At 51.3% G+C, this 27,954-nt stretch overlaps 3 protein-coding genes across 3 annotated transcripts in view; 1 reads left to right on the top strand and 2 right to left on the bottom strand.

The window, feature by feature from the left end:
• Positions 1-275: 275 nt before the first annotated feature.
• On the bottom strand, positions 276-13,832 carry LOC310886947 (translocator protein-like). Its single transcript, XM_083812238.1, has 7 exons — positions 7,139-13,832; positions 5,913-6,748; positions 5,596-5,784; positions 5,094-5,165; positions 3,283-3,486; positions 2,703-2,841; positions 276-1,760 (listed from the first exon to the last, which is right to left on the bottom strand). Exons 2-7 carry the CDS (start codon positions 5,921-5,923, stop codon positions 1,578-1,580), a joined length of 798 nt encoding a protein of 265 aa, XP_083668364.1. The 5' UTR covers positions 5,924-6,748; positions 7,139-13,832; the 3' UTR covers positions 276-1,577.
• Positions 13,833-14,589: 757 nt separating this feature from the next.
• BAK1 (BCL2 antagonist/killer 1) overlaps positions 14,590-27,954 on the bottom strand; it is an 18,747-nt gene continuing 5,382 nt past the window's right edge. The window contains exons 3-6 of the mRNA XM_083812243.1: positions 22,725-22,860; positions 22,455-22,598; positions 20,158-20,338; positions 14,590-19,974 (exon numbers count right to left, since the gene is read on the bottom strand). Coding sequence (XP_083668369.1) covers positions 19,870-19,974; positions 20,158-20,338; positions 22,455-22,598; positions 22,725-22,860 — 566 coding nt within the window. The 3' untranslated portion in view covers positions 14,590-19,869. The remainder of the gene's footprint in view (positions 19,975-20,157; positions 20,339-22,454; positions 22,599-22,724; positions 22,861-27,954) is intronic.
• The window catches only part of LOC310886945 (uncharacterized protein), a 20,255-nt gene continuing 15,167 nt past the window's right edge, over positions 22,867-27,954 (top strand). Inside the window, exon 1 of the mRNA XM_083812233.1 lies at positions 22,867-27,028. Within this exon, the coding sequence (XP_083668359.1) occupies positions 27,009-27,028 (20 nt within the window). The 5' untranslated portion in view covers positions 22,867-27,008. The remainder of the gene's footprint in view (positions 27,029-27,954) is intronic.

Here is a 27,954-nt window from a genome sequence, read left to right as displayed (position 1 = left end):
TATAATGGAAGAGCCCATTACAGGGATGCAGCCCCACGTGAGAATGTCTCTGCTGTGCAGGACCCCAGCTGAAGGCACTTTTGGGACCTTTAGGCTCCAAACCCACCCCTGGTTTGCTCCTAAAACACACTCAGGAGTGAGCCTGGCCGCTGGAGCCCTGCAGAACCCTGCTGCTTATCCCGTTCTCTTTGGTTCATGAGCACAGCCCACGGACTCCAGACGGATTCCCTTGAATTTTTTGAGTCCCTTTTGCAAAACTAGTGCCAAAGCAGTAAAACAAGAGTAACTTGGATTTATTTATTTTCCCAAAAAAAGTGGCTTGGTTTTATTGAAAGCAAATACAATTTTTTACATCCCCAGCTAAGCCTCCCTACCCCCAAACCCTTGCAAGTAAACCCATGCACCTTAATCTAGTCAGCTGCCAGAAAGAGGATTCAGTTACTACTTTTGTTCACATAAATTGCTTCTGTTGATTAAAAAAAATATTAGTAAATATTTTCTTAGACGGCAACATCTAAGGTTCAGATCTCCCAAATGCAAGGGCCAGAATAAAGGATAGACAAGGGCTAGTCCATTCACGTTTCATATCTGATTCTGTTTCATGACTTGGTCCGATTTCTCTAGAAATGCTTGTATTTTAACCTTTCCTGATGAATAATATTCAGGAGTGGAAAGACTGGGATGGGGTACGTGTACTGCCTCCTACAGCCTGGGCATGAGACTTTTTGCTAGTCTTATAATTACAACCTTCGGGGCAGTGTGAGCAAGTTCTTGAATTTTAAAAAAGCTCTTGTGTTTCTGTACTTAAGAAAACAAACTTTTTAAGGTGTTCCCCCCCAGAGGCACTCGTATTAGTCTTTCTTTTCTGGTAAGGAATAGTGCACAAAGGTGGAGGAGATTTCCTCCAGGACAAGCATTTACATTCTAATCATTGCTGCTTTATCTTGGAGGGTGAAACTCAACAAGTGCAATGCTCCACAAATAGAAGTCAAAGTACCAAGTCCCCTTTCACTAGCAGAGCAATACAGATTACTGCTTGCTCAGTATCTGACTGAAAAAAAGCTAATGGTATAGAGCACAAACCAGGTGATACATGAAAACGAAGCAACAGCAAGAATAGCAAAAAATCAAGTCCTTTAAAATTGGTGTGCATCAGTGAAGGGCATTTTTGTTTGGTCCAGAAGAGGAGATAGGATTTACCCGCATGTGTGAACAAGTTCTGCTCTCTGGGGGAACGGTAGCGGTGCAGAAGGATGTCCAGGACTGCTGCTCTGAATTTCCCTGGTATCATGAGATGCTAATTTGGCTAATGGAATTTGACCTGATAGAATCATGGTCATCATAGAGCTGTAGCCCCAAAACCTCAACAGCGGTGGGAAAAAAGTTCTCAAAGACACGTGGTAATTTTACAGGAGCACACAGGTGTTTGGTGCAAACCTTTGTTTTACACAACCATGGTGAAGGTGGGAGGAGGAGGCATGTTCTGCCTGTCCCGGAACGAATGCCCCAAATTATTAGATCTTCGTTCACATCAGCATAGTTTGGTTTCACAAAATGCCTTCATTTCTGTCCTGCTCTTATTCGCTCTTTCCTGGTTTTTGCTCAGGGTTGTCCTTCCAGATGCGGATGGTGAGACAAGTCGCCATGGCCAGCCAGCCCAGGTAAGGCACCATCAGCAGCGTCGCTACCTTGTTGATGCGGTACCAGGAGCACATCATGCCTATCGCCAGGCTGTCTAAGCACAGGATGTCAATCAGTGCCTGGGGAGCAGAAAGAAGAAAATTAGTGTGATGCTCACTCATGGGAACATACAACAAGATTATGAACACTCCTACTAAAGGCGCTGAGAAGGAATAGGAGTCAGGGAGATTTAACACTGAGAAGTCACCTACGCTGATCCTAAAGCCTGGACTCAAATGAGTGAGACCTGAACGCATCACACCAGGAGCAAAGACCAATGTTAATTTTTTGCTATCAAGCTCCACAGACGAATACACTGTTTGTGATGATCACTGGCCCCTTCTGCTGATAATGCCTATGCAGACAGATCAGAAACGTGCTTATGTCAGTACCGATGGTTACTATCACTTAAACTTTCTAAATGTACCTTTAACACAGAGAATGGCAAAGTTCAGATGGAAACATACATCCCACTCCGTGATCTCCAGGCCTCGGCACCTGAGATAAATGCTTCTTGAATATAGCACATGTCCAGCTCTGCCATGCCACGTCTAAGCTTCGTGCATATCCCCCTAACAGGCTCTGCTATGCACCTTGCGTTGTATCAATAAGCTCAATTATTAAAATAATTGCTCAGTAAGCAGCTCACAGCCAGTCTGCCCCCACAGAGATGCTGACTTAGCTGCTTGCTGGGGCAGGGTGTGACTGTGGGGAGGACTTATCTCTCACCCCAAGTCCTTAACTAGGAGATGCAGCAGCTGGGCTATTGACTTTTGGATCTCCCGCCCTGCTCTGGTAGGGCTGGCTATCTGAATGACAAGACAGGGCAAGGAGTGGAAGGGACTGATACCATTGTCTACAACCAGGTGCAGCATGAATTATATCAGAGTAAAAGCTCTTCTTGTCTCCCTCTTTACAGCTGCGTAATGCTAGGTAGAAATCCTCTACACAAGCTACAAAACCGTGGCAGAGACACCAGCAAACAAGCCTCCAGCAGCAGAACGGATGGCCAGGTACATTACCATCTTCAGGTTGCGTGCACCAAAGAAGAAGGGCGGCCAAGCCCAGTTCAAGGCCAGCTGAGCCCCGTAGAGGCCGAGGGGGACGACAGCTTTGCTGCTGCAGCCGCCCAGGTCATTCCATATCAGGTAGGAGGCATAGCTGTGAAGAGAGAAACATTAGTGTTTTGCTGTCCTGAAGCGAGTGAGCCCACGATGTAGACGAGCTCTTCTCAGGGAAGATTGTCCCGCAGCAGGGATTTGTCACATTCGCATGACAGATGCTTCCATGCCCTCCCTGCTCTCAGACCCATCATCTGTGCCATACCAGTGTGGCTCGTATGATTTCCCCAGGGCAGTGGCTGTTCTGAGTAACCTGTCACAATGCTAGGCGTGGGCTGTGTCCCTGGCCAAAAGCACAGCCAGCAGCACGAACCTGAGCAACTCAACTCAGGAGGTGGCTCAGGCTGTACTTCGTCAGCTGGGAGTAAGCATACCTGACGTGCCCTGCTGATTCAGAGAAAACGGGTCTCTCAAAAGCGAACGAGAGTTTGAAATGACTGACGACAGCAGGACGAGATGGGGAGTGGTAGGCAGAACTTACCCCATGCCAGTGTACAGGACTGTCCAAGCAAGAGGAAATACTTTGCGGGATGGACACCACGAAGGCTTTTTCAGCTTCTCATACCAAACAGGTATTTCCTTCCGATTGAAGAACCAGCCAAGGAAACCTCCAACGTGAGGCAGGACAGTAAAACCAACAGTATAAGCCCACATCCTTCCTTGGCAGCTTGAAGTAGTCTTTTGCCTATTGTAGGTTAAAAACAATAACTGATTATCACTTTGAAGGGATATTTTTTCCTACTTTGATCTTCCAAGCTTTTTCTCTAATTGCCTATGTTCCACTTTAGTGGCTAAGATAAGTATTTAATATTGTATTCAGCTCTGCTACTGACTTCTCTCTGCCCAATTTGGGAAGTAGGGATAATTATTTCTGTCATGGTTACATTCTCCCCTTGATCTACTAACCAAAGGCCCCTCACCCCACCGTTATTTATTTCCTGGGTTCTTACAATCTGTATGTGGCACGGTTCACCTAAGGTGGTTATATTCTTAGAAGACAAGACTGCGGTTACTTTTATCATTCCTCCTCTGAATGCCTAAGTCAGACAGCGTACAAACTTCAATGTACGTTCACGGAGGCTACGCATCTCAGTAGAGCTGTTATCTCTCCTCTGCATGCTCTTCTGAATATGAAAACCCAGACGGATCATGCCCAGAAAACCCAGTCCGTTCTGACTTCATCTCATTTGTCACCGTGGCTTTGTATTTTAAATGAGGTCTATAACAAGACAATGTCCTTACAGCAGATTTTAAGTGCTCAGTGAACCTTGTTTAATCCTCCCTACAGTTCCAGCAGGCAGAGGTGGATTCTTACCTCTGTAAACAGGTAAACTGAGGCACAGGAGAAGTTTCTTAATTTGCTCACAGTCTAACCACAGCCACATTGCATAAAAAGAAGGAACAGAAATTTATTTTAATAATTACATTACGCTTCTGCACAAAACAGCTCTGGTAACATCTAGCATTTCATTCCCCTGTCATTATCCTCAATAAGGCTATGAACCTAACAGTCTTGTGTCCTTCCTCCCTCTGTCTCTGTATTTGCCTTCCCTTTTGATCCATGAAGGAATTAAAGCCAAATTAGCATTCATCAGGAATAACACACAGGATTCTCCAGGAGCATAGAAGTTTAGTGCATCAGCACATAAAGCACCTGAACAAATACAGTCAGGAAAGATTCGGTTTTTGCAATGCAAGAAGAGAGAAGGAGGCACAGAAAATTCCCTCACCCTGAGAAACATCCCTCGCGCTCTGAACACCAGTCAGAGGAGCAGGGAGCACAAGGAGAGGACTGATCTGCACGTGCTTCTCTGTTTGGGGTTCTAATTCACAATTAACACTTTGCTATAGCCTATGCTAATTGTTATTATTATCATCCTGCTACAAAGCGTTCGCCTTCAGAAACACACACACAAGCCAGTTTATACATCAATAAGGAACAAATACGCCAGACACTATCTCTAACTAACAATTCCCTTACCAGACAATTTATAGCACTATTAAAGTGTCTGTGGGACCAGAAAATCAACCAGACACCGAGAGAAATAATAGCTGTTAGTCCTGCTTTTAAAGTGTAAAACAGCAGCAGCTGAGTTTCGGTTCTTCCATGGTACTTCAGAATAGCAAACTGGGAAAAGCAGATTTTCACCCCTTCCCAATTCTTTTGAAGCTGGGAGGCTGCAGAAGTACCTGAAGGCTGCATACAACATAGCGTTTTTATAGCTTGTTTTGCCTCACAGCTGGTGTAATTTATGGAGTTTGAGCTGTAAAAAAACCCTTACCGTCTCTTACCGCCTTTCTCTCCCTCGCAAAGGAAAAGGGCTGGACATCCAAGGCCAGCTTCTGTCCGTAGTGCTGGTGCTTCTATACAATGAAGGGAGCGTCAGCTGAGTTTTACCTAAACAGCAGAAAAAAGGGTGTGTATGCGTGTGCGTTGGTGGCTGTGTCAGATTACACCACGGAGCCCAAATTCAGCAAGAGTTACGGGGATCCTCAGTGGTGGGTGAGCAGCTGTGTGGGGGGCAAGCCTGGCTTCTGGGTGCGAACACTACAGCAATGCCACACGCGAGGCGCTGGGCTTGGTTTGAGGATGAGCATCGTGCCTGTAGGACAGAGGGTGACTTTATGGGACAGAGCAGCACCCTTTGGTCTGGCTGGGAGTGCATTGCCCACACAAACGTATAAAGCACGTCATGCAAGAGCGTGGTAATTGTACAAGAGCTTTGGGTAAGGGATCCAGTCCATAACAGTAAGAATTCTGTGCAGGGGCATGAGCTATACTGATTTACTCCACCTGAGGATCTGGCCCAGAGCGTGCCTACGTCCAGGGGTGTGAGCGCAGGGCAGAAGGAGCCCACTGTGCCTGCAAGGGCGTCTCTGCTGTCCCTGGGGAATGTTCGACGTATTGCTGGTGAACCAGATGCTTTCCGTGGTCGCCTGTCCACCTGCCTTTGGGCTAAAAATCGCTGGGAAGCACTTGAATCTAAAATAAAGACATTACACGAGCATGCTAAATGAAAATGAAAAAAGCTAGAAATCAATTTCCATTAGTAAGCTGTCTGCGAGGGCCGGGGAATTAAACACTAATTTACTTCGGTTATGGGTCATTACCTGAATTTCATGGCCGGATGCAGGATGGCTGGTTCTTAGCAGAATGCTAGTACTGTTATGACACAGAACCAACGAGATCTTCTCTTTTATGGGGCTCAGAAGAAAATTATTTTTTGTGGGAGGAGAAAGGAAAAAAATAACCGCAAAGCTTTTCAGCCAGCACAAATCAATACAGTGCTACGGAGGTGGCATGTTTATATATTGTAATTGCCCCTTTGAAATAACAGATGCCACGCACATTAATCAAGCAGTAGCCACCTGCACATCCCTTCAGAGCCTGTTGCTATTTGTGTTTGGGAGCTCCTGACATGCACCGAGGCGGCTGCGCTCTGCGACGGAGCGCTTTGCACCGCGCGCGGCCACTTCACCGCTGCCTGGGCTCCGAAGCAGCCGGCCCGCAGGGTGCTGGTGGGTGCTGCCTTCGGGACGCCTCGGCGGCCTTGTCACAGAGCCAGCGATTCGACAGGTTTTAGCTGGTAGCATTTCCTTTCCCGGGCTTGAGCACAGAACTTGATTACTTAGCTGCTCGGCATGTAACGGTTGAATTCCCGAGTTATTTTAGAGGCTGCAAGAATTAAGAACTGGGGGGTCAAATCACAAGGATTTTGGTAAACCTGTGAGGTTGGGGGTGATACTCCAGGAGAAGAGGAAATGCAAAAAGGGAAAAAAAATAGTCTGTAATTCATATATCAGTCTTACTTGGGCTTCGGAGCAAAGAAAGGGGTAAGAAAAGACATGGAGGTACCTGGAAAAATGGGATATGTAACAGATCTGCCCAAAGTGGATCACGGTGGGCTGGATCGTAGCAGACGAGGTGGCATTGCCTGGCCAGGTGTCTGTTTCCGAAACACAAAGATAGGGCATACCTCACACGCCTGGACTTCTGAATAGCATCTGTTACGGTGTTTATGAGCTGAAGATGCTGGCAGATGGTCGTAGGGCTGCTGGTGGATGCACAGAAGAGACAGCGAGAAGGAGTGGTGAAAGACAAGGATCAGGTCAGGGAGAGCCTTTGGTGAGCCCCAGACCGATTTCAGATACGGCACGGGCACACGTGCAGGCACACCGACACGTGTGTGCACATGCTACGGAACAGAAGAGTCTTGCAATAAACCAGAAGGACTTTCTCTAGCACAATACTGTTTTCCCTTTGTTACCACAGATTTATGTCTCAATATTTCTGCTTTTGATTCATTTTACAGTAAGACAAGATGAGGTAATATTACCTCTTAGTAAAATCAGTTCTATATTGTATCTTGATGTGCATCTGTATATTAAAGTAACATTATTAGTGGATTTTAGGTCACTGTTGTATCACTGCAATATGTTTTCATGAAAGAAGAGACCTGGGAGAGCTGAGTTACACAACTGTGTTTGTTTTCCTCTTCTTAGCAACCTTCGCACGTTGTCCCAAGAGGTTTTCGGTCTATGCAAGATTAATTGCTCAAATATAAAAGCCCTGTTAACCTGAATATATTATTGAAAAACAGCATATTTCAATCTGCCCTAGTTTTGAAAATAGAGATGCCAGGTCAGCTCCTGGCATAAATCTGCAGTGCTCCACGAAGCCAGCAGAGCTTCTCTGATTTACATCGGCAATAAAGTCGGCCTGTTTTGTCTACCACTGCTCAGACAGTGCGCTCGCAGAGCTGCCGCAGAGGACACAGCGGTGGCCGGGGGGGGAACACTTGTGACAGTCACCACGCAACTGAAAAACTCAAACCTGCCAGCCTTGGCACTGCAAAATAAAATACTTCATTTTTCAGGTTCACATGTCGTTTTGTTCCAAAAATAAAAATAAAAATAGTTTTCTAATGGAAAAAAAAATTGTCCTTAAAAAATATTGCTCTGTTAAGTTAACAATCCGAGATAATATGGGATGATTTACGAGTTTTCAGCCAGTCAGTTTTTGTTCCTTTTCCCCTTGGGCTGTGCAGCACAAGACCTACAAGCCACTGGGAACTTGGGCGTGGATTGCCTGGCTAGCAGAGCCTTGCAGTTTGAATTTCCACTTTTTCTCCACTAGAGGGAATTTTAAAACTGATCTTTCTTAGGAATAAAGTACAGTTTTCTGTATCGCTTGTGGGACACCACTGCATACAGCCTGGGCTGTATCTGGAGGCACAGTGGCACTGGCCCCTCTGTCAGACACAAAGTCCTTTCTCTGTCCTGGCTGATTATAGCTAATCACAGGAGTAGCTCTGTCCTGAGACGAACAGCAGGAAAACCGCCTTTATTTCCTAGGGCTCAGCCTGTGTTTGCTCCCTGCCTGCAGGAAGGAGCGGGCACAGCCGTGGCTGCAGCTCCAGTGCTCGCCCAGCACGCCGTCGTGCACGGGACTCTGCATCCCGCGGGGCTCTGTTTGGGGCCAGCCATAACCAAAAGGCCAGACTGAGCTTCCAGGTAAGTTTTGAACTTTGGGGCCTCTCGTAGTGTTGTTTATTTGTCAGTAACGGTGCTGGTGAAGGCTGGTGTATGGAGCATGTGATAACCCTAAGGGGAATGGTGCAGCCTTATCTGCACGCAGAAGTTACCCCGCGGGAGCCAAATAAATTGTAACGGACACAGCTCAGCCCCTTCTTTCGCTTCAGGAGTAGCTTAGTGTGGGGACAGGCAGATGATTGCAAGCAATTAAGCTATACACTTCACAAATTACCACTCTCAAGAGCTGAGCCTCTTTAATTAACCACGTGCACAGACCTAGCCCGGCGTTAATGTGACATAAAATATTTCGCCTTCACTTACCATGACCGGTAATACCTGCTTTACCAGGGTGCTTGGCGGCACTAATTTTGACCTGCAGGAGTCAAATCAGCGAGAAGACACAGCTCTGGTCCCCCTGACCCCACTGTGCCACGATCACCCCCGGTGCTGCCCCGGTGCCTGGTAGGATGCTCCTGGTGCTCTGCAGGTGCTACCCATGGGCCGCATGGAGGGCTGGCTGCTTGTATCCCAGGACTCAGCCCTTGTCTCAGAAAAAAAATAGCAGGAATGGTACAGAGTCACTGGCAGGGAGGTGTATGGCAGGGGGTGAGGAGTTATCACAACTCAGCCGCGTTCTGCTGTCTTGTGAAGTCATGATCTCAGCCCTTGGATTAATGTCAGACCAAGGGTATCGAGTTTAAAGTGAGCCAAAATAATGGTGTTCGCAGAGGGTTTTATAATAATGCCTTAATATAGCACTTTAACATGCGTTTCAAGGTCTTTCCTACACGCAGAGTTGATTGAGAAAAGCTATTGCAGTTTCAAGTGATGCTCTCACTTAAATCAAGTTCACTTTCCTGTGCTGTTATGCCCTGAATTACACTGGTGCACACTTGAAGCTAGCCAAGGCTTCGTAGTAAGGGCACAGTATTCACCATTTATGAAAAATAGGGGGAGAGGATTTTCCTGTTGGTACTTCCAGAGGAAAGCCATAAAGAGGGGCAGCTCTTACCTTCCTGGGCTCTTGGAAAAGCAGCCGATAACCTTCAGCCCCTGAGATGTGTTTTCTGCAACTGGAAAGGAAAGCTCTCGGATATTTCGGGGAAAGTAAAACACGCACCACCAGCAGGCATTGAGCGATGAACTCCAGGAGACTGTGTGCCTTTATTTATTCCTAGGGCAGGAGAAAATATCCCCTCCCTGCACTCAGCCTGGCCAACGAAGCCTCCTGGCTGTGGCTCGTGACATTCCTCTGGCTCCTGCTAACGCAGCGCTGCTGAGCTGGCTGCGAGAGGAGCTCGGGGTCCCTCGCCAGGGCCCTGCCAGGTCTGAGGACTCGGCAAACCCTCGGCTCGCCCAGGGCTCCATAAACACAAAACCTGCACGCAATACTTACTGGGTGCATTAGGGAAGGAGGGCATAAGTCAGCCCCCAAGTTTTTTATTGCTGGTGATTATGGATGAGGAGGAAGGGCAACAGCTGTCTTGGATTTTCCGTAGAAGCCATTTTCTACCCTAATTTATTAATTCAAGGCTTCCACGAGACCTGGGAAGTAACATTATCTCTAAATCTGCATTTATTGACTTTTTTTTTTTTTCCAGTTAAGGCCAAGATTCAATTGACTGAGAAATTTATATCAAAGTATTTTAGTTTTTCTTTTAATAGAAATGCCATTTGCACCAGCAGGGAAAACTCCAGTGATTGCTTCTTTTCGGCCAAAATATTTTTGCTGAGAATTATGAAACTGTCAAAATACACCAAAACAATGCTTTGAGAAGTTTTTTTTAGGAGAAAAACTATTTTTTGTCTGCTGAGTTTCTTCGGCCTTTGCAGAAATAGAAAGTGAAAAGGTGAAAGAACGCAAGGACCAGAGGGAATTCACAGCAAAAGGAAAATATGGGGAAAGATTCTGCAGAAAACGAAGGTTTTAATTAAGGAAGAGAAACCATAACATTTGAAAGATAAGACTTATTTTTTTTCCACTTTTTTCATCCTTTTCTTGAGTTAAACAGCACTAATTTTGGTACTATTGTCATATCGGACCTCCATTTGGTTTCTGTTCACGAGTCCTTGCAATCCTGCCTCTTTCTGTTTTTCCCCAGATGCAGGGCTGTGTGAGCGAAGAGAATATTGCCTCACGGAGCACCTTCGCCAGAAAATGATGGGAGAAATGCAGGCAGGCTTCCCGAGGCCCTTCCCTGGTGGGTTCCTGAGCAGTTGGGGGGGTTTCTTCCTGGGGTGCCTTTCCCCTGGGGTGATGTCCCTCACATCAGGACAGCAGCATCAGCCTCTGCAGCAGAGTGGGCTTCTCCACCCAGCAGCAATGGTGCCAGCCGTGAAGCCTAGGAGGGACGGAGCACGGTGTTTCAGCCGGGACTGATGTTCAGCTGTATTTCCCCTAGAAATATCTGCATCAGGGAGCAGCAAAGGTGGGGATGCCGCAGGAGTGATGCTGCTTGCAGATAACAAAGTGAGACTCTAGGGACTGCTTAAAGGCAAAGGCTCAAAGCCTGTCTGAGCAAGATGCAGGGTGCCAGAATTTTGCTGTTTTTTATGGGTCTGCCTTTTCCTCTTGTGCTGGATGCTGGAAATGGCTCCTTGCTTCTCAGGCAGCTGCCCTGCTGCCTTGGCAAAGCCCTGTTGCCTGGTGCCTTGGTGGTGGGATCGCTTTGGCTTTTCAGGAAGCACAGGCCATTACCTGTGTTGTCGTTTTTTAGCTGTAGAGAAATTCCTGCAAGAAGATTGCAAGGAAAAAGGGCTTAGGAACAACTTGTGGTACTTGTCTGTAGCTGCATTGCTCAAAGGCGGCGTCATCTGAGCCACCCAGACTTCATCCCCTTTCAGATTTCTGACCTTTGGTCCAGGTTCTGCAAGTAAGCGAGCCCACCGAAATCACAGGCGTAAATCCCCCCGGATGAGCACAATCAGCACATGGTAAATGCCAGGGTACTTCCCTTGCCTATTCTAGTGGACAAATTGACTGGCAGAGACGTGGTTCAAGCAAATGTGAGGGCATTTTAGGAAAGAGGGAGCTCTGAATTAGAAAAGTGACCTGTGTAAATGCAGTGTTGTGGTTTGCTCTCCTTCAGTGACTGGTGTAAGTAAAAAGCTGCATTTATTTCTTGCTTTGTGCTGAATCAGGCCTTCTGATTTAGTAGAAGAGGTTCCTCCTGTTGCAACAGATATCCATCCAAGGGCTTTGAATTACTGCAGTATTCCCCACAGCCATATGATGATAAAGGTACGTCTCGGCGGTATATTGCATGCAGATGTGAAAATACTCTGCCAGAGCTCCAGCTTTGATCCCGTGGGACTGCCAGGAAAGCAGAGCAGAGCCTGGCTGCACACACGTCACAACTGTCACGGCTGCTGGAACCGATGCACCTCTGCCCGTGGCCATGCCTCCAGGGCTGGCCTCCCTTTGGTCAGCCTCACCACTGTTATTCAGGGAAAGTCGGGAAGATTTGGGATCAAGGAGCGAACTGGAGAAGAATCCGGATCTCTGGCTGCCAATTCACGGCATGGGGAAAAGAATAAAAAATAAATAAAAAATAAATAAATAAGTAAACAGTTTGCTGCGAGTTCTTGTAGCACTGTCACAAAGCATGACTGCTGTTGGAGGTGCTCGTGCCAGTTCTTGTCAGTCGTGGAATGTTATGGCTCTGTGTGTCCTCACTTCAGCAGGGAGATCAAAGCCAGTTTCCTCCAATTCGTTTGTGCCAGTGCAGGCCGGTCCCGTGCGGAATCCCAGGTATCGGCGATAGAAACGATGCCTGGGATGAATGGAAGTGAGCGAGCCCTTGGGAGGAACTGTGTCCCTGCCATCACAGTGACAGCGTGCTGAATTGTAGCCAGAGGCTGAGAATCTTCAAATGCATCCCAAACGAAGGAAAACTGCCTGGGAGCTAAGGATTTATACTTAAAAAATTAAGATGATAAAAAACAAGTGTGATTTCCCAGCTTCTGCCCACTCTCATTTCATGCCCTGGAAATGATCCAGAAGAACCTCTATTTTCACAAAACTCAGGGTTGTTCAGAGTTTGACCCATTTTTAGAGGTACGGCACTTGTCTCAAATACCAGATCTAGATTTAGATTGCCACCATATTTTGGATTCTGGTTTAGGGTCAAATCGATATGAATGGCCAAAGGCAAATACTTCAATAATATTGTGGCCTTATTATTTTTTTTTCTGGTAATTTAATTAGGAGCTCGATCTGGTTTTGGGGCAGGAGACAAAGCGGACTGCAGGAGCAGCTCTCTTTAATTAGGGCCATGTATCTGTTGTTAAAGTTTAACCTTTCCTTGCACGGAGGGGCAGAGGCAGTGAGGCACGGAGCCTGGGCAGGGCGTTGCGTGCAGGCTGTGCAGGGGCAGCCAGGTATGTGCAGGGCTGCGTGACTGGGGATCCTCCGATCCTGCTCGAATCTCACCCCAGCGATCTCAAAGTACCAACTGGCACTTGTGTGATACGGCTATTTATAGACACCAGGAACTAGAGGGTAAATATTTATTTACAGTCTGATGCTTAATCTACTACCGAGTGATTGTCTGGAAAGCCTGAGCCCCTGTTTTTTTTTCCTGCTGCGATTTATAACCAGAACTCTCATCTCCTCTCCTGCTCCTGGTGCTCACATATCCATTCCCCAGGATTAATTCTGCAGAAAATGAGTATGGCCTGGGTTCAGGCCCTGCAGCACCTTCTGGTCCCAGCTCATCCTGGCAGGCATCTTGCCTCATTTTCACTGGCTGGCGTTCAGAGGCAGAAATTGCAAATCCAGGACATATGAAGGGGAATGGCATGAAACTGTCACTGCTCTGTTGGATAGGCAGACTTGTTTGCAATGGTGTGGGATGGGGCAGAGCAGTGGATGGGAGCTGTTGAGTCACTTAGATTCATTGCTAAGTGGGCTGAAAGACAACAGCTGTGCTGTTCTGCCTGCTGACAAAGCAGAGCCGTTCCTGTTTTAAGCCACCTCTGCTACCCCAGAGTCCTACAGTGACCATATATCCTGCCATCACCCACCTCCAACCTTTTCTGAACCGGAACACCAGATCCTTGTCGAGGTTGGGGACAGGGAATCTGGAAGGATGCTCTGTGTTCATCAGCAAGGACTGATAGAGACGGGGACATCTCCCCTGCCCCTCTGCAGCCACCAGCACCTGCCGGGGCTCCGTGCATCCCGTCACAACCAGAGCCCCCAGGACCAGGGCTGTAGTGATGCCATGTGCCCTGCTCTGGGGGTGGGAAGGAAAGGGCAGAAGTGGTGACCAGGTGGCAGTAAGCACAGGGGGGGAAGTGTTAGTGCTCGTTAGTGAGGCTGGAGCTTTTTAGCATCACACACAGTCCCACCTGTCCCACCCCAGGTGGTGGTGATAAAGCGGTGTGTCCTAATGCCTGCTTCTTTTACCCCATGCAGGTATTGCTGGAGCCCCCCAGTACCAGTAAGGACGACTGGGGGAAGCTGGCATCCAGGCTGGTCCGGGGAGGTGTGGAAATCGGGTAAGCCAACAAGATCCATCTCAGGGCAAAAGGGAGCAGTGTAGGGAAGAGAATGGTTGAGGGCAGCTGGGTATGAGCCTGTGTGCTGCCTTGGGGTGTGGAAAGAGAGTGGGTGAACGTGGCAGAGCCTGGGGATCTGGGCTGAGGTTTGGGAAGGGCTGCCCAGGATGGTGGCTGTTGCAGGAGTGCTCATGCCCCAGTTTCCTTGGGGCATCTTTGTGCCAGCTTACGCTGTGTGCTTAGCAATGTGACTGCTCTGTGAAGGTGGTAGCACCTCCCAGTCTCAGAGGTGTTGGATGCTTCTGATAAGAACATCAGTTTCCTTTCACTTCCCAGAGTGTTTTACAGCAGCCGAGAACCCTGCTGTACTCCTCTATAATGGAATTTTCTCTTGCAATTTCCTACCCTCATTGTTTCTTGGGGTGTGGACACATCAGAGATAAGATCTTTAACTTCTGGGCAGGTCAAGCGGCTGATCAGACAGCAGATTACTGCTGCTGTCTCCTTCATCCCTACAGCACCTGCTCTGATGGTACTGTCTCGGATGGCAAAGCGATGTTCAGCAGCACGTTCCTCTCCCCACCTAGCTCTTTATGTTAGAAAAGGTACAAGAAGGCCTGGTCTCCCTAAACTAATGGGGAAACTGAGCCTGCGGTGAATAGCTCTTGCAAATTTGTGCAAAGGAACCTAAAATGCACAATGAAGGGAGTACATCTTCCAGGAAAAAAACAATCAACACACCCAGAAAGCGCTGCATGTACTTTTTTTTTTTATTTTCAAATATATATATATATGTATATATTACATCACTTTAAAACAGAATATTTGTGAAAGAAATGCTTTTGTGGTAAAAGCAAGCCACCATGTTCCACACAGCCCCTTTGTCTGTCCTTTAAAGCTGGTCTGGTCTGCACGCAGCTCCTTCCCTGCTGCCCCTGGGACAACCTGTGGCCTGCCTCCTCCCTCTCCTCCTCCCACTGGAAAGAAAAGGTGTGCACCAGCCCCTTCCCTCTCCTCCAGAGTCAGTGCAAGGCGTGCTTTTCTGCTCCATCATGTACCCCGTCTTCTTCCCGAGCAGGGCTTCCTGGAGGGGTACAGAAAGGAGCTGTGGAGGGAGCTGTGTGGAGCATCGTGCGCTTCGCTGCCACCAGAAAGGCGAGGAAGAGTGAATAGAGACAGCGTGGCTTCAAGTATATGCATAAACCTATCACACAGAGCTTCACAGAAGGCTGCCACCAGTCCTGACCGCAAAGGCACTGGTCTCTCTGGGGCAGCGGTCCTCGGAGCCTGAGCCCTGCTGCTCCCTGCGTTTGGCAGGGAGGGTTTGGGTTGTTGGCTCGCAGCGTGAGGAAGGGCCGTAAGGGAGGGGATGTGCTGACAAGCAAGCTGATAGCTCAGGCAGCTTCCTCCATCTAGGAGAAAAGAGCTGGGGCGGAGGGGGAATATGCCATGCCCTCGGATAAACCCATTAAATGAGATACTCTTCCTCCAGCTTCTCAGCCCCTTTTTATAGGCCCATTATAACCTTACGAATTAAATCTCCCTGCCCACCCACAAACACACGCTTCAAATTGAAGGAAGAGTTTTCTGTCTGGGCAACTCTGTGTCACTTAGCACCTCCTCTGGGCTGCCTCTGGCACAAAAGAAATCCCCACCAGAAAAGCCCCAGTTTCCTCCCTGAAATCCTTCATGTGCAGGGACCCAGCAGAGAGGGACTGGGAACAGAGTCTCAGAGCACGTGGCCTTAACCTTGATCAGCAGCCCCGGCTCACACCCGTTTCTAGCACCTCCAGCCCTGGGGGCTGGCATCGCTACCCGCATCCCTCGTTGCTGCTTCTGGGGTGCACCTAAGCCTTCACCAGGCACCACGATGCTGAAACCATCCCAAAGTAACAGATCCTGGGGCTGGGTGGAGAAGGGAAGCAGCGGGAGCCTTTGGTTCCTTTCCCTACCCAGTGTAGGGTCAGGCAGGTGCCGGTGCCAGCAGGTGCAGGTATCACAGAGAGCCAGACCTTCCCGACATACAGCCCTAGCTTGGGTCACTGCTAGACAAATGCCACATCTGCTCCAGCTGCCACGTCACCACCAAACCCTGCAGTGATTCAGGTATCTTTGAGAGGGGCTGAAACTTTCCTTCCCACCCGTTTGAGCCAGTGAACAATCCCCTCCTTGTGAGCGGCCAGAGCTGAGCCTCCTGCTCTCCTGCCTTTCTTTTCCAGCTGAGGGTTTCCCCTCCCTGCTTCCCTTGCTCACCGGGGAAGAAACCAAAGCTTTGGGGGCAGCCATGCCCCAATAGCACCATAGTGGCTAGGAAGGTGACAACAGGGAGAGCCTGCTATCCAGTGCATTACGTGGGCTTCTTTTCATACAGGGTATCACACGTGGCCGGGTTGCTGTTTAAACACAGCTTACACTGCTTTAAAATATTGATCAGGTCTTTATCCCCACAGAAGGAACCGATTGATTCAGCCTTTCAGGGAATGTTTGGGGTTATTCTGAGATTTTTTTATTTTTTCCTTAGAGCCCTTACTTCCGTAGTAGGGATGCACTTTTTGGTAAAAAGGGCTCCTGGCACTGCCAGCCTGAGCTAAAGCTGCCTGCACGTCGCCCAGGTGCCCTGCGGTGCCTCGGCCAGGCCCTTCCCTGAACTCTGCCTTGTGGGGCTTTGAGGTAGATTCCTGCTGCGGCTCTTCAGAGGGCCCACCGGCCCTGCAAAGAGGATCATCTGCTGGGGAGGACAAAGCCTTCTCGCCTTATTCCGCCTTGGGTCCAGCAGCCCCAGCCCATCCTGCCCCCAGCAGCGGTCAGGCCCCGGCCCAGCCACGCCTGCCCCTGCTGCGTGCCAGGGCCCGGTGTGTGGCGCAGCTCTGGGGGCACAAACCCCCGGTCACCCGGCCAAAGAGGGGGGCCTGGAAGCAGGATTTTCCCCCCGTGGGAGTTCAGCACCCAGGTGGCTGTGGCTGCAGTGCTGTGGCCATCCAGTGACGGGATGCAGTACTACAGAGCAGCCACCCATTCACGTTCCCACTTCGGGCCTGTCTCTGCTCAGCCATGGTGCCAGGAAAGCTGGGAGAGGTGAGGGCAGAGTGAGACAACGTGCTGATACCCTGAGACAATCCTCCCTGCAAATCCCCTGAGAAAATGCCTAAAACGGAAACTTCCCTTTGTACAGCACCTATGTGAAAAGTTCCCTTCTCAGTCCTGGTATCACAGACTTTACCAAGGCTTGACCATCTACCATAAAGCTGAAAAATTGCCTTTATTTAAATGGCCTTACATCTGAATTTGGTTTGCAAGGTGAAACCCCTTCTCTGGAAGATGAGAATAAATTACAAGCAGCATGACTTTCTGTACTAGCAGAAGTACTCCAATCTGTTAGAGTTCTTGGAGTGTGTCAGTAAAGTAGTGAATAAAAGTTGATGTACTGTTTTCTTTCCAAGGCCCTCTGGAAAAAGTCCTGCTGGAGACATAACCAAATCAGACAACTAGAGGACCGTGGCAGATCAATAATGTGACCGATTAAGAGAAAAGGAAAATAACAATTAGCAGTTCATTTTCACTGTGGCAAAAAAGCTCCATCTGGTGGTGTTTTCACCCAGAAAAAGAAGGTAAGCTGGGGGGAGAGGAAACTGCAGATGATAACACTAGGTTGTTCAGAGTGGTTCGTGCCAGAGAAGAGTCAGGAAATCTCAAGATCTGCTCAAGACAGTTGAACAGGTGGCAGGATGGTAAATGAAGCTGTGTGTGGATAAATGCAAAGAAGTGCACTTGTGAGGGGACAGATAAACTATGGGGGGGTAGGGGGGGTGTCAAGCTGCTCACAGAGCATCAGCACAGCTGCACAACCTGGGCACAGACAATCCACTGCAGGCTTGTGCTGCTCTGCATGTAAGTGTTACAAAGGAAGCAACCCAAACAGATATATAGCAGAGGAATATTATAGCAAATATTTTAATGCCTTTTTAGGGAGTACAGTCCAGGACACTCCACCAGGGATCGGGATACTGCAGAAAACGATGGGCACAGAAAGATGGATATGGAGAGAGGCCAAAGAGTTTGCATTCTTTTGTTTAAAAAAAAAAGGAACGTGAGGGACATAAGTGATACAAAATTATGGCTGGTCCTGCCAAGCTGCAAGGAGGAAGGCTGCCAGGTGTCCTCTGTCTGTGCTTTGATAGGACACGTAGTCCCAAGGGAGAGACATTGAGGAAAAAATCCACCTGAAGACAAAGGTAAGAATTAATGACACGGCGAGGTGATAGAGGAAGGTTTTTAAAAACACGACAGCCAGGTGTCTGCCAGGAACACCTTTGGTACGGTGGGGCAGAAGGGCTGCTCTCTCTGTCCCCAGTTTGCCCACCGTGGTGACCCCAGGCAGGGTGCGGGTGAGCTGGGCTCTGCCCTGCCGTGGTGACCCCCCTGCCAAGGGGATGAGTCCGAGCAAGGGCAGTCGTGGTCCCCCAGCCCGTTTTGCAGTAGCAAAGCCAGGCAAGGTCCAGCCATCGTGGGGTGGTCCCAGTGGGCAGCGGGCTCAGGCTGCTTACGCCTGTGGTGCTGCTCCAGCCCAGGGGTCCCTCTGTGACAGGAGAGGAGCTCAGGCACGGGTCCACGGCTCATTTCCTACCTCCGAGGTCCCCCTGGCTCCCTCCCCCAGCTGGCTGAGCTGCTCTAGGAGCTCGGTGATGCTGGAATGGCTCAGACAGGGCCAGTCACAGTTTCAAGCCTTACAGAGTCACCTGGATTAAAAAGAGCAGACAGAGCTAAACCGTGCAACCCGCACTGGGATGCTCTCCCTACTTTGTAAAAGTCAGAAAGATCGGAGATTGAACGGTGCCTGCTTGCATCCCTGCCTCCCCCAAAACTCATGTTCAAGCGTTAGTCAAGAACAAGGTCAAATCCTTTGCTGAAAAAGCCATGGGTTGCTGGGGCAGCGTGCTGTGCCCTGCTGTCCCCGCAGCCCTGATGTGGCAGCCCTGGCTCAAAGAGGACACATCAAAGAGCCCGTGCAGGGAAGAGATGCAACCAGTGCCTCCCACTGAGAGCAAGGGGACCAACTGGTCGTACTGGGGCTGCTCACGTGCCAGTGTGCTGGATGAAAGCAGCCAGCAGACTGGAGGGAGGGCAGGCTGCCTGCACACCCCCGAGTCACCACCCCACAGCTTTTTAGTGTTTGGAAACCTGCTGCTTCCCAAGGCCTGCTGGCACGTGGCCTCTGAACTCCTGCGAGGGCTGGGGTGCAGGCAGCGAGGTATGACTGCGGCCCTGGGACCAGCATCGGCCATGGGATGCTGCAGGTTTGGGGTCTGGGCTGGGGCAGGGAAAGTCTGCCCATGCCAGCACTGCTGGCTGCTGCCATCGATTGTCAGGTAACAGGTTGTGCCCCTGTCACCGTGTTCCTATAAAAATGGGTAGGGGCTGCTTGCTAAAAGGAAAGGAAAAGCTCAAGTATTCGGGCTCAGGAGCAGGGGGAAGGTGAAAGCAAGCACCACACGGCTTTCTAATGCTGGCTCACCCCTCCAGGGGCTTATAACCAATGCTCGGAGCAACCGAGGCTGGAATCCCTCTTCGAATGCAGGTCTGGGCTAGAGCCAGCAGCAACGGGGGAGCTCTGCGCCTACCCCATGGAGTGTCTTAGGAACAGCACAGAGTGGACGAGACATGAGACGCACGCACACGTACGCCCACGCCGGCGTTATCGCGACAATGCTTTTGTTCCTCCAGAGGAGCCTGTTCTCCTGCCTCCCTGTTGCAGGCTACCGGGGTCACGGTGATGCTCTGTCCTCAGCACAGTGAGGCTTAAAGCAGCCAAAGTCAAACCTTCCCCCCTGCTGCCTCTCTCTGTAGCTCCTGGTGGCATCGCCGTGGGTGGCAGAGACCCCGCATCCTGCAGCGGGAGGGTCACGGGTCCAAGCTGTGCTCTCTCCCCCCCGGAGGTTTCTCAAATCCCCCCCCTCTCCTGGGAGACGTCAATGCAGGATAGAGGTTTGAGAGTGAGCTTGGCCGGACCCCTCAGCCTCTGCCCCCACGTCGGTCAGGGCCTGAAGAAGCGTCGTACCACTAAATGCCCCACCATCACCAGGGCCACCACCGCCAGCATGTACTTCATGTAAACATTGTCCAGATCGAGTGCAGCCACCTGACGGGAAACAGAGAGTTAGCAGGGGGCTTTAGACCTGCCTGCACCCTGCCTGGGCCGGCCTCCTGCTCTGCCCCACGCTGCCGGCCCCACCAACCTCAGCTGCACCTCGACAGAGCCCACCAGCCTCCCCTCGCCCCCCCCAAATCCACCAGGGCACAAGCTGTGGCCACTCTGGCTCACCCATCCTCCTTGCTGGGCGATCCACTGGGCGATGCGGTTGCACAGCATGAACTCCGTCACGAAGCGGGCGATGCGGCGGAGGAAGCCCGTTATGCCGTGCTGGTAGACGTGGATGGCCATGCAGTAGCCGAAGCCCAGCAGCGCGATCACCCGGCCCCAGTTAATGCCGCTTTCGAACAGGCTGAAACGAAGCCGATGGGTTTGGTTAAATCACCCCCAAAAACTGCTGAGGCTGGCTCGCCTCCCTAGTCCTCGAGGTGCATCCCTGCCGCGCAGGCAAAGCGGTGATTTTGTGGCCAAGCAACACGCGGACCTCGATAACCTGACGTGCTTTCGGAGCAGAGAAACCACAGCCTCGGCCACAGACACTGTTTGCCTCAGCCAGGTGGATTAGGGATGTCGTAGGAAAAAAAAGAAGCTTCCGAATCCTGCACACACAGCTAAAGGCTCTGAACTGCTGGGGTGGAATCCTTGGGATGGCTGTGGCTGTCCTGCCACCCTTCTGCCCATTCCATCGTTCCCTCAGGTCTGCACCCAAATACAAGGGCACGCCAGCTGCCTGTGGAGAAGCTCCTGAGCTACCTGGGTTTTCACAAGCCAGGGTGTTAACCCCGGCACGCTGGAGCAGGTGCCACTTTCAGCTACCAGGCCGTAGGCTGCAGCAAGCTCCGAAGCTGCTGCACGTGCAGCTGGGAGCAGGAACTGCAGCCCAGGTACCCTGCAGCATCCCCTGCCTGTGGGATCACACCCGGAGGTAAGGAAGTTTGAGCAGATCTAGGGCAGAAGGAACAGGATTTTCCCTTTTCGTGCACAAACCCCTCCTAGACCTACAGCTGATCTTGCCTTCTGCTGATGCTCCCAGGGGCCGGGGGGGGCTCCAAAATACATCCAAGTTGTGTCCTAGTGTTCCTGATCCCAGTTTCAGCTGCTGCGGGCACAAATCTGCCGTGTGCAGGTTTGGCACTGATTTACCTAGACTGCTTTTTGAAGGCTTTTTTTCTTGGTTTCCAGCAAGGTAAGCCAGCAGGAAAAGAAAAATAAAACCAAAAATAAAAATATAAAAAGGGGAAAAAGAAAAGTAAGCGCTGCATTTTAACCTGGTGCTGCCCCAGCTGTCCCTGCACAGCTGAAGGGAGCTCTCCTCTCCGCAGAGCCGGTCGCAGAGGGCGAGGGAAGGAACCACGAAGACACAGGTAGCGCAGAGAGGGGGACAGAGGTTAATTTACCTGTTTGCGGTGCGTTAACCGCCTCAGGGTGGCAAAGCGGTGAAAACAGCGCAGCTTGGCTTCCCAAGGAGAGGGGAGCAGGAAGAGGACAGAAGAGAGGCAGTTAGACAACACACACCGAGCGGAGGGTGCGCGGGGACAGGTCTGCACCACGGGAGCTGCCAGATCCCGGGGCCAGGACCCAGAAAACCCCTGCCAGGAGTCTTCTGCAGGACCCTGGGCAAACCCTTAAATGTGCACGGGGCCTTGGTTTTCTTATGGACAAAATTCAGGGAGAGGGGTGAGGACTTAGCCCCTCAAGGCACGGTTGGAGCATCCGCGACCACCTCGGTGGAGCCGGCGTAATGCTGCGGAGTAAGGCGGCTCGGGACACAGACACGAGCCTGCACCTGGTGCAGTCAGGGCAAAAAGTTATCCAGGTGTTTGCATCTCAGTTCTCACCCCGTTGCTGTGCTTGAAGTGGGAAAGCTGGGCACGCATCACCTGCACCGGACAGCTGCAGGCTTTTGGGGGCATCCCAACGTCCTGAGCCAGCCCCATCCTGCTCCAAGCGGGCACCACCACAGGCAGCGAGCGCCTGCCCTTCCCCAGGGCTGTGTTTGCTTTGTGCCCCCCAAAAGCCCGGCCCTCCAGGACTTCCAGCCACCAGCCAGGCGGTGCTGGGACCAGCAGCAGCTACGCCTTGGTCCGGGGCTGGTTGTACACCTGAATGGGAGCTGGGATGTTCTCTTGGCCCCACTTCCCAGCCACTTTCCCCAGACTTTCTGCCCCCAGACAGCTTGAGCAAGGACTGCTGCTGCACGGCCAGGGGGCAACGTGTGAAGACTGTGCCAGCAGGAGCAAGAGAAGAGGCAGAAAACGCAGGAACCGTAACGGTGAGCTTGGACAAAGCTCAAGGCAGGGACGTGGATGGAGCTTGAACCGACAGAGCCTGTGTGCTGCAGGGGGGGCGGCTGCTCTGGGCTGGGGGCAAGGCCTCACTGGGCTGCACTGCACCCAGCGGGACCTTTCCATCCCTCGCCTCCTCCAGGAAAAGGCATCCTGCCCACACCGAGGGAGCTGGTGCCTTACCTGGAGGCGATCGTGGTGAAGTACTCGTAGGCATTCTCCTTGGTGGGCTGCAAGGATTTCAGCATGTAGCGAAACTCGGCGTCGTACCGCTTGTTAATGTCATCGCCGATGATGGCCAGGCGCCTCCCCACCAGGCTCCCGGTGCTGTCCAGGGGAAAAATGGCATTACAGGCAGGCCAGGCTTCCCAGTAAGACCAGTAGCAGGTCTGTAACGGAGCCTGGCCTGGGGCAGGGTAGCGGATGTGCGTGCACTTGGTGCCTGAGTTTTACCTGCCCAGCTCTTGCTGGATCTCCGCAATCTCCGGGTCCAAGGGCACTTCTTCCCCACTCTCTTCTCTCTCCTGTTGGTAGCGGTAGAAGGCGTAGCTCCGAAACACCTCCTCGGTCTCCTGGGCCACCTGGTCTTCTGAGAGAGACAAGGGAAAGAAAAGTCAAGGGGCCAGCTCACCTGCTCGCTTTCCCCAGGTTGGAAAGGGATCACACCTTCTTTTCCAGCCTGAATTTGTGCTGGCCTGCTCAAACGTCTCCTTCCTCCACATGCATCCTTGGCGGTGCCCTCCCATCGCAGTCTGCATCCTTCCCCTCACTCTGTAGCCCCACATCTCATCCCCAGCCCCTCTCCCTTGGGTGAACACCCAAACGGTGCTCGCATTTCGGGCGGTCGCTGCCCTCAGCAGCCAGCCGAGCCCCCTGCCAGGGGCCTGCACAGCATTTCAGGAGCCCCCAGGACGTGACAAACGCAGCCAAGTTTGCCTCTTCCCTTGCAGCTGCAGGGGACTGGTTGGGGTTCACAGCCACAAGTGAACAGCAGAAAGTAACGCAAAAGCAATCCAACATGGATCAGTTCTCAGAAAGCTCATTTCGAAGCCAGACTTGTTTCTTGGAGGGGCACGAGCCCGCATTTAGATCATTTTTTTTTGGCCAGACACAGGACTGTCACCACACACATTGCTGATGTTCAAGCTCTCCCCACATGGCAGCACCTCTCTGTAAGGGAACCGCTCGGCACAGACAAATTCAGGAATCCTGGACCCAAACCCCAAGAGGCAGCAAAGCTCAATCAGTGCAGAAAAGCCTCCCTCAGCAAACAACCCAGGGTTATTTCTATTTAAATGCCACCCATGGTCGTGCCCTTGTGTGGCATCAGCAATGACACGGTGACCAAAGGTTAAACTGGTCATTTTGGAATAACTGATAGGAATTTAGCTGATTCATTCGCTCGCTGCCAGTCTCACCTACACCCATCAGCGACGAGGCCAGGGGAGGGTTTGCGCCTTGTGCATGGGCTGCCAGCAGGAACAGAAAGATGAGTTTTTGGACTAAATCAGAAACCATAAACCAAAAAGGTGGCTCCTTATCTTGCACTGGCAAGCAGACAAACAGCCCAGCGATGGGTCTGAACACAGCTGTGTGCGGACCCCCAGGCCCTGCGCTTTGGTAATGAACCCACGTGGAGGCAACGAGCCCTGGGCACGGCGAGGCTCCAGGCTGCGAGCCGGGGCTGCTGCTGGGTTTGGGTGCCGCAGCTTCCTTCCCTCGCTCTCGTAAACAAGCAGGGTTTGGCACGCCAGGTATTCGGGGTTCAGCGGGGGCAGGCACCCAGGCAGTCACGTCACCGGCTCCGACAGCGCGCGCGAAAACTGAGCTCAGGCAGGAAATGAGTCAGGAGCGAGCGGCGGCGGCAAACCTGCGCCCGTCTGGATGCTGCTCAGGCTCAAGAACCACACGTGGGGCACGGGAGCAGATCCTCTGAGCAGAGGGCAGCACCTCCCTGTGCCGCTTGGGGATGGGAAAGGGTCTGGCTGCGGCTGGGACCTGGAGCAGGGAGCCCCCGGTAGGCATCCCAGTCCAAAGGTACCATGGTGACCGATACCTTATCTCACGCACTGCATAGCTCCTGGGGAAAGTACCCGGTCTGTCACGGGGTGTCTCTGATTAGAGCTTGGTTTCAGCTAGCCCGGGGAATGTATTCTGGCTGGAGAAACACTCAGGCTTACAGCACTGGTTTAGCAGCCCAGGATTTGGGGGAATCGGCTCTAAAGTCCAGTTAATGCCCTTCTTCCCAATTTCTTTTCTAAGATGCAAAATCTGTGGGGGACAGAAATACCACGGGCACATCCACAGAATCCGTAGGGGACCAAAATACCATGGACGCATCCGCAAAATCTATAGGGGACTGAAATGCCACGGGCACATCTGCAAAACCTATAGGGGACCGAAATACCACAAGCCCATCCACAAAATGTAAGGGACAGAAATACCACGTGCACACCACAGATTCACAGACGTTAAATGAGGTGCAAAGCACTGGGCACAGCTAAAGGAGCAGCAGGACAGCAAGACCCCACAGACCTGTGCCTTTAGGTGACGGCTTTCAAGGTGCACCGGGAGCACACAACCGTCAGGCAGACCCGCAGCAGCAAGCAGGGCACCTCGTTGCAGCAAACCCCGCCAAAACCCGGCCCCGGCATCCCGGCACATCCACCCACCAGCCTGGGCGCACGGTTTTCTGGCCACTCGCATTCCCAGCACAGCGATGCTACGGGATGGTGACATCCCCACGGCCCCTGCGCAGCCCCAGGGAGATGGACCCAGCCCTGGGTAGGGTGGCGCAGGGACAGCAGAGGAGCTGTCGTGCAGAGACTTGGGTTACAGGGAGCTCGGGCTACGTAAATAAAGGTGAAGGGAAGTGACAAGCCCCGGTGTGTTTTCAGGGGACTGTTTTTTGTTTTGCGGGAGCAGGTTTATTTGGCGGTAAACAAATCCCACCTTACCAGGAGCCAAGCAGGGAGCAGTAACCAGAAAACGAAACTGACTGAGTCACAGTTTCAGTGAGAGGCAGAGTAAACAAACTGCAAGAACAAAAGAGGAAATAAGCGTACCCAAAAATCCCTGCTTTTAACTATCCCAGGCATTACTTTTAGTAACGCGAGGACAGGTGGACGTGTCCCTTTTCCTCCCAGATGCTGACCTGCGGCACCTACTGGGACCACCTCTGGGTGTCCCCCACTGGAAGGACGAGGCTCTGGATCGGGATTTGCCACGTGGATGCTCAGGACCAGCAGTGCAGAGCAGGCCGGAGCTCCTCCCGCATCTCTGGGCTCCTGGGGCAGTATCGGGGGGCTCGGCATCAGGCAGACCCCGTGCTGCAGGGGAGGACTCTGCTCCACTTCCCTTTTGCAGAGCAGTGACCCCATGTTGCTCGGTCCCCAGCACCCAGGCCAGACCTGCTCCAAGAGCAGCCCCTCACCTGGATTCTGCTTTCCTTCTCACTGCTCCTATCTCCCGGGGAGCAGCTGGAAAAAACTATCAGCCTCACCAAAATCACCCCTCAGATGTCATTACAACTTAACAGCCCCGCTACAGGCTGCAATAGTGACAGATGCAGCCTGGCAGCGTCCCTTTTGAGCTCAGCAGACGGGCAATAACCACAGTAGCTGTCTGCACAGAGACTGATATCCAACTGGGAAACATCGACTGGATCCCAAGGGAGAAAACAGCTCAGGGGACCAAGAACAGTCCCTGGAGGTTTTTGCCTCGAGGGGTTGCAGTTGCAATTCAGGTGTGGGACGAGCAGGATCTGCATTAAGGGAGTTAAGCTAGCTTCCACCAGGCCAGGCAGCACCTCGTGTAACCTATCGCCTGTCATCAGCACTGACATCTACGATCAAAGGCTGATCAGCTTAAAAATGCATCGTGCTGGCATAGTCCTGCACCTGAGATCAGAGCTTCCAGACAGCTAAATGAAAAACTGCCTTCCCCAGAGGCGTCTGCTCAGCACAAAGCAACTCCCCTTGCTCTGTTCTTTACAGCAAATATCTTCCCACCCAAAAGAGGAGCGAGATCCTCAAACAGCCACCACACAGAGCTACTGGGCAAACGCCCTTGGTTTTAGGATTGAAATTTCTCTATTTATAAGTGAGATTTTCTGGTCCAGATCCTGGACTGGAGTCAAAGAACCTGCTTTAGTTCAGGGGGTGCCACCCCAGCAGGGGCTGGGGGCCGCTGCAAGGTTTTGCTCGGGTACTTTGCTGCCCAAGCTGAGACCTGTCCCATATTTGCTGATCTCTGGGACTGCAAAGGGAGGCAGGGCCCCGTGCTCGGTGGGATGCCTGAGATGGGTGGGCATCAGCTCTGGCCCACCAACGTTTTTAGAAACAATTTTTTTGAGCATCCTTTTCAGGCAGGAATAAAGGAGCCATAAGGCACTTCCAGAGCAGGGCTATTCCCCTGTGCAGCCATAAGAAGGATGACTTTTTTTTTTTTTAAATGGAAATCTCATATTGATGGGAGATGCAGCTCAACAGGGAAATCCAATACTCAATGTCTGTTTGTGCTGGAGATGGGACCTGCAGGGGCACCAGAGCAAAGAAAAGCACGTTCAAATGGTTTCAGTCGCTCTCCAGAAACTATGAGAGCCCAGGCTTAAACAGACAGGTCACTGTTTTTTCTACTCATTTTGCAGGTGGTCTTGGAGATGAAGACATGGAGCTACTCACAGACGCATGACTAACACCTCTGAGCAACTATTTATCAATTCATCACTTCTTTCGCATGCAATGTCAAGTCCACAGGTAAGATAAACAACTAGGGACCAAGCCGTACACCTCTCCGAGTTTGTTATGTGAGTATTAAGCACACAAGCAAATGAGAAAGCCCAGGTAATCAGAGTAAGAGAACAGTTGCCAGTTTAGCACTGCAAACTCTGAGTCAGATGGCTGGGTTTTCCAGGCACAACCCTGACACAGCAGACATCCTCGCAGAGCCTTGCTTCAAATCTCTGTCCATTTCCCCAGCAGTAGGAGCAGATACAGCACCTACACCTTTCTCAGCAAAGCGCTCTGGGATTCCAGCTAATGTGGCCCATACAGGAGCTAAGTGTGACCGCACAGATAGTATTTGCATCATATGGACTTGTTCTTCTTCACTGTAGGGGAACTACACTGCGTTTTGCATGACTACCTGCAGGTGTGAGGACAGCCGTGTCCATGGGATGTCCCCTGACATGGGACATCCCCCTGACCTGACCCGCAGTGCAGTTATCCCAACCGTTCCCAGAGCTGTGTGCGCACCCTGGCAATATGTCTGAATAGGGAAGTGCCACCAGCCCCATTTTACAGATGGGAAAAGAAGTCGGGCAAGGTTAACGAGTTAATTCTCTGAATTAGGAACTCCACTTCCTGAGCTCAGCTCGGTACTGTTGGTGCTGGGCCTCCCAGCCCTCCTGCAATGTTTGCTCCCCTTTGCGTGACTGTTCATGAATTACGTTGTTCCTCCTCTTCATCACACACTGCCACAAGGCTCCTGCCTTCATCTACAAAACCCTAAAAATACGAGAAGTGTGGGTTGCCACCCAGCCTCACAGAAACACCAGCATCTTGTCCCTGCCCTAAGCAAGGCCTGGTAGAACAAGGGATCAAGACAACACTCAAATCCCTGACCAGCAGAGAAATCCCTTCGCTCCCTATGCATCCAAAGACAAACAAAAAAGGCAAGCAAG

Source organism: Anser anser (assembly GCF_964211835.1).
Source record: "Anser anser genome assembly, chromosome: 27".
Classification (NCBI taxonomy): domain Eukaryota; kingdom Metazoa; phylum Chordata; class Aves; order Anseriformes; family Anatidae; genus Anser; species Anser anser.
Note: the sequence above shows the minus strand (reverse complement) of the source record. Positions and strands in the feature narration are given on the sequence as shown.

Bases quoted from the DNA above. Each gene is read 5' to 3' on its own strand.
- LOC310886947 (XM_083812238.1), bottom strand. The intron at 5,166-5,595 runs GTGGAGTAAATC...TTCATTGTATAG, and splicing joins GCTCTGGGCCAGATCCTCAG to AAGCACCAGCACTACGGACA. The intron at 2,842-3,282 runs GTAAGTTCTGCC...CTCTCTTCACAG, and splicing joins GTCCTGTACACTGGCATGGG to CTATGCCTCCTACCTGATAT.